The sequence below is a fragment of the Benincasa hispida genome, chromosome 11 (assembly GCF_027475165.1).
Source record: "Benincasa hispida cultivar pf3 chromosome 11, pf3_genome.v1.1, whole genome shotgun sequence".
In the NCBI taxonomy this organism is placed as follows: Eukaryota; Viridiplantae; Streptophyta; class Magnoliopsida; order Cucurbitales; family Cucurbitaceae; genus Benincasa; species Benincasa hispida.
Window position 1 is genome coordinate 18461001 of NC_143488.1, and position 10681 is coordinate 18471681.

The following is a 10681-nucleotide window of genomic DNA, read 5'->3' on the forward strand; positions in this document are numbered from 1 at the left end:
GTTCAAATGTTAACGGCTAAAATGAGACTTTGGAACAATAAAGAACACATTTAAAACTTAACCTAATGTTCAAAGGCATAATTGAAACTTATTGTTAATATCATATGTATTATTATTTTATAGGTTCTCGACACGTTGGTTAACAAAATGTTTTTTTTTTTTTTTTTTTTTTTTGACAATTTGTAGAGGATTGAACCTCAAGATGTTAATAATACAAATTCATGTCACTTAAGTTATGTTTTTGTTGGTCAACGAAATTATTGTTATGAGAGTAAAAATGAAACTTTTAAAATTTCATAAACATTAATTATTCCAACCTTATCTTAAAATTCGTATGTATCTTGTATAATATATAGAAAATAAAAATAAATACTATTTTACATAGATTTTTTTTTTTAAAAAATACTATTTTAAATAGATATGGCCTAATAAAAATTTGGTTTGCTAATTTGCACAAACTTTCATGCCATTTCTGTGGTCAAAATTTGAGAACTTTTGCGGCTAGAATTTATGGGAGAGTGAGAGAAAGGGAGCTCTTTTTGTAAGGACAAAGAAAATGATGAGAGGGAGGATGACATACAAGTAAAAAACATGATGTATAAGTCTTAACCATATTTCACGAACCTATTTTAAAATGTTAAAAGCTTCGTTTGATAATTATTTTATTTTTTATTTTTATTTTTAAAAATTAAATCTATAGATATTACTTTCACCTCTAAATTTCTTTCTTTGTTATCTATTTTTTATCATTGGTTTAAAAAACCAAACCAAATTTTGAGAATTAAAAAAAGTTTTAAAAAAAAAGTTTTAAAAAAAAAGTTTTAAAAAAAAAGTTTTAAAAAAAAAGTTTTTATTTTTAAAATTTAGCTAAGAATTCAACTATTGTACTAAGATGCAAATTATTGTAATAGATGTGGATAAAATAGATTTAAATTTAAAAAACGAAAATAAAAAATTAAATGATTATCAAACGTGACCTAAAATCACCAATTTGGTATTCGTACTCCCCCTACCAAATTTTCAAAGTAAACTCATCTCCTACAGACCCAATCGGGGCAAGAAAATCTCCCATGGGGTCAAATAAAAAATTTATTTCAAATCTTCGATGGAATCCCCAAATTAACATGCTTTGTTCATTGTTTATTTATAATATATTAATATATATAAAATATATTTTGTAATATTATTAATAACATTATATATATTTTTTAAAATAAAAAACTGTAAGCTACTACTGTATGCGTTAGGATTATCATAGTTTTTTTTTTCAAAAAATTAATTTCATGATATAAAAACTTTAATTTTTGTACTAATTTACATTAAAAAATGCTTAAATATTTTTTTAATTATTCAATAAAACAATAATAATACTAAGGTGTAACATAAAATATTTACAATTTCAATATAAATATCAAAATTTAATTTATTTTAATTAAAAATAAAAATGAGGATTTTTTTTCCTCAAAGAGATCCCATCCCCGAATGAGTTTTGGTCTACCCCAACCATGACTCCTTGAAATGGGGATTGGGGTGGGAATGGAAAGTACATCCGTGGTTCTATCGCATTGCCATCCCTTATGAATTGCTTATTCATGGGCCACATTGTTACAACTCTAGGGGAAAATATTTTTTTAATGTTAATTTTTGTATTAAAAAAATCTTAGTGAAGAGATAAGTCTATTGATAAAACCTCTTCATTGCTTATCTCACAAGTCATCGATGAAAAGTATAGAGATGAAAGCAGAAGTTTTGAAAGTATATGGACTAAAATAGATAAAAAGTGAAAGTATAGTGACTAAAAATTGAACCTTTTAAAAGTATGACCAAAATAATATATAAACATAAAATTAAGTTGAATACTACAATTTATAACAACGCATGTTTCATTGGTTACAAGCATTGATGTGCGCTTCAAAACTCTCTAATGTGGGAAACATCCAAGTTTCTCACAATATAATTAAATAATGATAAATAAAGTGAACATAATACAATAATAATTGATATGTATTATTTTCGTTCAAATTCATATATCCACTCTTAATATTAAAATAAATGGTTAAATTTTTTTATTTCATTTCTACCCTTCTTTTTAGTTAACAATTATGAAATGAAGTCATGATTAGATTGTTTATCTTTTTAGACTAAATTTAATTTGACTATAGTAATAAACAATATAAAATATTGTAAAATATCATGATTTTGATGTAGATTGATAGTGTTTCTTTTAGTATGGCATACTTTTACACCAAAAAAAAAAAAAGGTTTTGGTATTTTAATCCTTTTATCTTGCTGTCTCAATGTGCAACCTTTTATGTTGGTCAACAATTTTGTAGCCCATTAATCACAAGAACCCTCAAAGTTAATTAGAGTGTAAAATAAAATTAATATACGATTAAAATCGCAATGACAAAGAATATTCAGAAGTATTTGTCAATATAAGTAAAACTCAATTAATATATAATAAATACTCTCGTTTAAGAGGTCAATAAAAAAACCAAAGTTTATTTAACTCGAAAAAAGAATAACGAACGAATTATGAGAATTTTGAAGTTATGTAACTGGCGTTTGATTTTTTAGGTCAAATAATTTTACCAAGTTGATACATGGTACAAAATATGAGTTTTATCATTTTTTTCTTGAGTTCATCATCGGTAATAAGTCATATGTTTAGCTCATAGAATCACATAAAATACACACTTAATTGCTTCATTCATTTCAAGTCACACAAATTATGATTGAGTAGACTATATTTTTTTGTTACTCATAATGAAATTCTTAATCCTTCACATGATAGTATACCAACATAAGTATAGTTCTTGACTTGTATAAGACACTCTTTTTCTAAAAATTAGAGTTTTGAGTCTTCCCCGCTCAATTGTGTACTTAAAAAATAAGAGTATACTCTGAAAAAGTAGGAACATCTTGCATCTATAACAAATAGATAACAATTTTTCGACTAAATCTAGCCTTCATCCCTCAAAACCAATAAGAATAGTACATTACCCAATTTAATTCATGAAAATGAAAAACAAAATATCACTATCAGTAGTGCACTGTCTTTGAAAATGAAGGGTTTAATTCAAATAAAGTAGACTCTATTTTATAATGTCAAAAGAGTTTATATTAATTTCTTAATGTGACATTATCAGTACTAGAAAATCCTCTAAGTTTGCTTCACATAATTTAGCTAGTGATATTCAGTCTACTACTAACCAGCAATGTAGCTTTTATTATCTTAAATGGTTCAATTCTTTGACTTATTTATTAAAAAACAAAAATAAAAAAACAAAAACTTCTTGATGAAAATCAAGAAAGAAGAAATACGAAATAAAGTTTTACGCTGGTGTAATTTTATTGCTCGCTCGCTTGCTCGAATTGTATATGATTGTAATAAAGGGAACTATCTCAATTATGATGGAGAACCCTGCTTCGATTAGATGAACTCTACAACAACAACTCCGATTAACAAATTGATAACAACCTCAACAAAGCTAAAATAAATTTAGCTTGGAAAGATTTGATCAAAGATCAAGAAGAAATGATAACTTTTTCCTAATTTCAAAATTTCAAACTCTCCACCACTTAATTAATCAGACTATATTGAAAGTTCTACAATATGTATTCTTACACAAGAATACAAAGAAAGCATAAAACTTGAGAGATTCAATCCTATGAAAATTCATTCAAATTTCAATTCTTTCTTCAAAATGTGGAGATTACAACCCTATTTAGACCAATCGAAAAGATATTATGAAAGGACGTCCTTTCACCTGGATTGACTAAATTAATCTAACACCCTTTCAATTACTTCATAAATATAGATACATAGAAATTAAATTGGTAATAATTCATTAAACATGTGGATAAATTTGGATTTTTAGATTCATAATGACTCTTGGATGAAAAGGTGACTTTTGATGAATGAAAAATTGCAATTTTTCACTTTGACTTGAAAACTTAATTTAGAAGCTAATATTTAATCCATTCTTGAAATCTTTTAACTCTAGTTTACTTCATTACCACGTATTTCCTTATCAGATTGTTTTGGTGTCCAAACATATAAGACTTATTGAAACTCTTGTTTTCATTGACCTCTATTTTCTTATGGAGATGTTGTTTGTGATTAGCTTCTCTGTTTAATCAATACTCAAATGTTGTAAGTCAGCGGATTATCACGTGAGATTAATGAGGTGGGTATAAAATGGTCTGACACTCATGAAGATTAAAAAAGAATTTAAAAAATTCTTCTCATTAGTCAAATGCACATGATTCAACTGTCCATTAAAAAAATGTATTTGGGTTGGAGTGGCATTTGGTAACAAGACGCAAAGCAAAACCACAAGACGACACCAAGATTCTCACAATGGCATTGCACCAAATTCTTTTTTCTCTGTGTCTCTGTTTTCTTACCTTACAGCCACAATCGGCACATTTGTTTTTACTTCCTTCTTCTTCTTCCCTTTCAATCCACATATTTTGGCATTCCCCAGATTTCTCAATCCACCCTTTTCCTCTCTTGTGCCTTTCTCTATCTTTCTTCTTGATAATATGACTTTGGTTTCCCAAGTGGGTGTGTTTGGTTGGTCTTTGACCAAACTTTTATGCAGATTCTGGGGCTGTTTGGCTGCTTAGACAGTTATTTAACATTCAAAACGATTCACCCCAGAGAAAAACTATAAGGTTCTGTAGAAACAATCCCAACTGGTAAGTGCTGTTTGGTGAAAGGGAATGGCTAGACTAACATTTTTAAAGCTTATTCAATCTTCAGATAATTTTATTGAAATACTATTTAATTTTAGTGAGAACGCAGAATTTTGTGGCTTCTCTTTTCAAGTAATCATAATAACATTCTGATATCTAGATATGGTGTTAATATGGGTTCTTTCTTTTTGCTTCTATGTTTGATGAACCTACGTAGTTTTGCAGTTTGGTTGCTAATTTCTGTATTATATTGATAAAAACCTGTAGGGGATTTTCCTATAAACAGCATGGAGAATCTTGGAGCTGCTTCTTTGAGGAGTAGAAGGTTTGAGAGCTGCTTCAATACAAGTTATGAGCCAAATAAGAGAGAAGCCTCTAAATATTCTGCTGATGAACAAATACCGAAGAGGGAGAAGACTGATATATATGTGGATGATAATGGGTGGAGTTCAGTTTTGATATCCTGTTTCAGAATTGTCTTCTGCTTTCTAACTATGATGGTTACTACTTTCATTTGGGCTCTAATTATGCTTGTGCTCCTGCCATGGCCATACCAGAGGATTAGACAGGGCAATATATTTGGCCATGTGACTGGTAGATTACTGGTAAAATCATCTTTATTATTGTTTGTTTGTTACTTTATAAAGGGATGTTCGAAAATTCTGTTTGTAGTTCTTCCTTGTTTGATAAGGAGTATGGGAGTTATGTTTGTCATTGTTATCCTAAGCTAATTGGATTAGCCTAATTGAGAACCACTTATAGCTCCATAACAAGTATTTTTACTTGCTTTTACACATGAGAGTCAGTTTTAGAGATGGAGCAACGAAAACCAAATCAAGAACATCTAGAGAAACTAATTAGACTAGATGGCATCAATTTGCATTTGAACAAATATAATGTTCTTTCATAATTTCTTAATCTCGATACATTTCAAAGCTTTATTTGATGTTTTAGTTGCACAAAACAGCAATGCAGCTTGTGGAAATGTACAAGGGTAATGGAATTAGGAAACGGAAACCTTTAATCGATATCAAACACCGTATAGGTGTTAACCGTACAGGCCCGAGTATGGAATCAACCTTGTAAAGATGACTGTCTACACATGGGGAGATAGCAAATAAGGGGCTATTCCAGCCTTTGTAAGAATATGATTATGCAGAACTAAAGATTCTCATAGGATAGATTGAATTATATAAAAAAGAAGAAGTGATGTTTCCCCCAATCTTTTATTGGAAAGTAAAGCTAACAAAAGTTGTTAGGTTCTAATTGAGTGACAAGACTTCTTATTCTTATTGTTATTCATTCATTTGTTATTATTATTTTGCAGATGTGGATCCTTGGGAATCCAATAAAGATTGAAGGTTTTGAGTTTTCAAATGAGAGGGCCATTTACATTTGCAACCATGCATCACCTTTGGACATTTTCCTCATAATGTTTCTGACACCCACAGGCTCTGTTGGGATTGCAAAAAAGGAGGTATAAGTCCCTACTTAAACAAATCATGGAGATTCTTTTCCTAATTCACATATATTTATTCAGAGATTCTTTTTTCGTACTAAGGTATATAGTTTTATTACTCAATTCTTCCTTTATCCGAAGGCATGTCTTTGGAAAATTGTCTGCACCCCCTAGTTTGCTTGTGAGATGGATTGAGGATAATCTACTTTTTAAAAATGGTGTTTTAAAAACATTTGTAATTTTACTAAATTCCTAAAACAAAAACTACTTTTTTTTTTGTTTGTTTTCAAAACTTGGCTTAGATTTTGTAAATACACCTAAAAAGTAGAAAATAAAATAATGGAATCAATAGGTGGAATTAGTGTTTGTAAGCTTAATTTTCAAACACCAAGTGGTTATCAAACGGGGCTTAAAAATTTGAATTAGAATACAGATGGGAGAGATAGAGAGAGAGAGTTCAACTAATCCAGATGGAAAATGAGCCACTCCAAGGGAAATGAATTAATGAGAATAAAATTTCCAATCTTACTCCAGGGCCTACAAATTAGGAACCATTTGCCTAATCCATTTAAAGTTTAGTAACAACGATAATCGGAATAGAGGAGAATGACTCTTGTCCCCTCGATTATGTTTGTGTTAGAGGAACCCTTTTTTCTTTTATTCCTTTCAGTAACATCTCAAGATTAAGATGAATTTTGTCATTGTTCTTAGTTACCATTTGGTTTTTCAGTTCACAAAAAATGTTTTTAGGAAGTATAGGTGTGACAAAAATGCAGACAGCCTCCTATACTTTGTGTTGCTAATATTGAGGTTCTTTTGGCATAGATCATATGGTACCCTCTATTTGGACAACTTTACATTCTCGCTAACCATCTTCGTATCGATCGTTCGAATCCAAGTGCAGCAGTTGAGTCCATGAAACAGGTAGACACATTCTCCTGCATATTGGTTTTCTCAGTTGATCATTGTTTCCTCCTCGTTGTTAATGATAGTATTGGTTTTTAATATACTTAGGTAGCTCGAGCAGTTGCGAAAAATAACTTGTCCTTAATCATATTCCCTGAGGGTACTCGGTCCAAGGATGGAAGGCTGCTTCCCTTCAAAAAGGTAACGTTAGAACCCGAGTCCATTGTTTCTCTTTTGAAAATCACAGCCAAATGTTTCTCCAAGTGGCTGATATTGCACATACTAGTTTGTTGTGTCCAAATTTTAGCCCTCCTGTCCCATCTCAATACTGAATTCCACATTGGAAAAAACTAAGGAACCTCCTCCTCTCATTGTTAATTGGTTTTGAGATGAAACTCCATGTTATCTACTATTCAAATACTTAAATTGATCCAAACTCCCATAACCTATCCGATTAAGTTTTTAAATTGATAAATGATTTAACATGATATCAGAGCAGGATGTCCATGTTCGAACTACTTTAAATTTATTTTCTCTCCCATTAATATTCATTTCCATATATTGGATCTTCAACTTAATCTCGAGTCAACTGACGATTTAACAATTATCAAAGATAGATGATTTGTTGTTGTGTTCATGCTGCGATATTGCTAACAATGTCGAGTGCATGCATTAATCTCGTGCTCATTGTCTATATTTAGACACCAACATCTTGTGGCAATTTTCAATGCAGGGCTTTGTCCATTTGGCACTGCAAACGCAGCTGCCAATAGTTCCTATTGTCTTCACTGGCACTCATCGAGCTTGGAGAAAGGGTAGCTTACATATCCGGCCAGCTCCTCTAACTGTGAAGTATCTTCCTCCAATACATACCGATAATTGGACAGCGGAAAAGATCGACGAATATGTGAAAATAGTACACGACACTTATGTCAAACACCTACCGGAATCGCAGAGACCTCTTCAGTAAGAAGGATCTAATGTTAGTTCATTTTCAAAAAGTTCTGCATATATTATGTTCATCTTCATGGAAGCTTTGAGAAGATAAAAGAAAGTTCTATATTTTTCTGCCACATGACAATAATTTGAAATTTTAAGTTAACCAGAGGTGTTCATGTATTGCTGATTCTCTCTAGCTTTGTTCAATCACTTACGAAATTTGTCAGTTTCTTTTTCCTTTTAATTTTCTAGAGGAAATGTTTTAATTAATTGCAAAAATTTCTTGAGTTCATGGGTGTTATATAATGGCAGTAAGTCTAAGGATAGATCTTGTAATTTTATATTTAATCAACAACTTAGGCAAGCAATTCTTCAAAAAAAGACTTAGAAAAAAAAAACTTTTTGTTATGAAATTGAGGAGCATAACAGGAATGCGGATATGAAAAATATAATATAATAATATTTTTATATAATAATAATAAATAAGTAAAAACTAAAATTATAAAATAAAATAACTAAAAACATAAAATAACCAAAATCATGAAATTGAATAATATGAAAATTAGTGGAAGTGGAATTGTCACCAATGTATGCGCGATTTTAAGATCCACTAAATGTCACTATTTATAGACAAAGTGGCAAGTAGGATGTTGACTTACATAGATACTAAACATAAATAATTACAAGGCACATGAACAACATGAATGGTGATACATGGCCTTTGAAACACTAAGCAATGAACATCTATTTTCTATTACAAAATTCATAATACTCCCTCTTAGATGCCCATATATATATATGAAATATGTCTCGTTAAAACCTTACTAGAAAAAACTCAATGGGAAAAACCCTAATGAAGGAAAAATGGTACATATTTCATATAATACGTACTCCTAAAAAAAATAAATATATTTACTCTCCCTCATGAAAACATTACTTAAGATCCCTGAGTTGCCGCATTCCAATGTTGTGCACCAATTTTTTCAAAAGTTGCGATTGGTAATGCCTTTGTAAATAAGTCTGCCAGTTATCTTTCGAACAAATTTGTTGTACAGTGATGTTGTCATTTTCTTCAAGATCATGAGTGTAGAAAAGTTTCGGTGAAATATGTTATATTCTATCTTCTTTAATATATCATCCTTTGATTTGGGCTATGCAAGCTGTGTTGTCTTTGTATAATATTGTTGGAAGGTTTTTATTAGAAGACAAGTCACACATTTCATGAATGTGTTGAGTCATTGACCTTAGCCATACACATTCTCGACTAACCTCGTGAATTGCAAGAATTTTAGCATGATTTGAGGAAGTGGTTGTTATAGTCTATTTCACCGATTGCCATGATATAGCAGTTTCTCTACATGTGAACAGATGACCTGTTTGAGATCTACCTTTGTGTGGATTAGATAAATATCTAGAATTTGCATAACCAACTAGATTAAAATTTGATTTATTTGAATAAAACAAACCCATATCGATTGTTCCTTGGAGATAACGGAGTATATGCTTAATTCCGTTCCAATGTCTTTTTGTAGGAGAAGAACTATATCTAGCTAATAAATTTACTGAAAATGCAATATCTGGTATTATATTATTAGCAAGATACATAAGTGCACCAATTGTACTAAGATATGGTACTTCAGGACCAAGAAGTTCTTCATTATCTTTTCAAGGTCGAAATATATCTTTTTTTATATCCAATGAATGGACTTCCATTGGAATATTTAATGGATGTGCTTTGTCCATATAAAATCTTTTAAAAAATTTTCCGGTATAAGTTGTCTGTGAAGGAACTTTTATCAAAGAGCACCTATGAGCGGAAACAAGATCCATTGTGATAGAATTACAAGCATTCACAAACATGCATACAAGTTATGCATTTCAGAACAAATTACTGCATGCTTTCAATAAATTAAATACAAAGGAACGAGAGACCTACCTTTGAAAAACTCTTCTTCTGTCTTTTTCTCGCTCTCATTTGGAACAGCTCCTCTTGCTGTCTTTGTAATTGTCTACCCAAATCTCTCGCTGTCGCTTCGCACACGAACAATCTTCTCCACGAACAAGTGGCCTTACGAACACCACCACTCAGTGACCTTGGTATTCTCGGAGTGAGAATCCAGGAGGTGTGGGCTTTGTTGGATTTGGTAGAGGGAAGGAGGAAACAACGATTGCACTCAACGACCAAGCAAGTGGGAGAGGTTTGTGTCTATCGTATAGACTTGTGCTTGATCGTTTAGAAAAGGTACACAATCATTTAGGAAAAGCAGCTTGATCGTTTACACGACCGTTTAGAGAATCTCGCTAAGGCGCACGATCGCTTAGTAAAAGCTATACAATCGTTTTGACAAAAGCGCGTGTAAACGATCGTTTAGACAAAACATTTTGAGCTTTTGTTTAGTCTCTCGTGAGCTAAACGATAGGCAGTGTACTCAGAAGATGCGATTCTTCAATTCTACTCCAAAAATGAAAACATTTTTCATTTTATCCTTCAGTTATGAAAACTGAATAAAACCTTCCACTTTCATGCATGGTTAAGGAGAAAATCACCAATTTCATGATTATTTTAATTATAAATAAATATAATAACTAACTTATCATATTATATATATAACCTATAGTTTGAAACCATAGTCCTTTTCTTCCTTAATTGATATAAATCATATTTATATCATTTTC

General features: G+C 30.8%; 1 protein-coding gene across 2 annotated transcripts; it reads left to right on the forward strand.

Annotated features, from left to right (window-relative positions):
* The first annotated feature begins 4322 nt into the window (after positions 1–4322).
* Positions 4323–8231, forward strand: LOC120090196 (1-acyl-sn-glycerol-3-phosphate acyltransferase-like). 2 transcript variants are annotated; one of them, XM_039047733.2, is made up of 6 exons: positions 4323–4704; positions 4969–5306; positions 6029–6178; positions 6986–7084; positions 7175–7267; positions 7800–8231. In XM_039047733.2, the coding sequence occupies exons 2-6, from the start codon at positions 4989–4991 to the stop codon at positions 8034–8036; spliced, it is 897 nt and encodes a 298-aa protein (XP_038903661.2). In that variant the 5' UTR covers positions 4323–4704; positions 4969–4988; the 3' UTR covers positions 8037–8231. The 2 variants fall into 2 exon arrangements, with proteins under 2 accessions (XP_038903661.2, XP_038903662.2); XM_039047734.2 differs by having other exon boundaries at positions 4432–4704; positions 4988–5306.
* Positions 8232–10681: the final 2450 nt, after the last annotated feature.

Coding starts and splice junctions, on each gene's coding strand:
- LOC120090196 (XM_039047733.2), top strand. CDS start 4,989: ATGGAGAATCTTGGAGCTGCTTCTTTGAGGAGTAGAAGGTTTGAGAGC. Junction 5,307..6,028: donor ATGTGACTGGTAGATTACTG/GTAAAATCATCT, acceptor ATTATTTTGCAG/ATGTGGATCCTTGGGAATCC. Junction 7,085..7,174: donor CAGTTGAGTCCATGAAACAG/GTAGACACATTC, acceptor TAATATACTTAG/GTAGCTCGAGCAGTTGCGAA.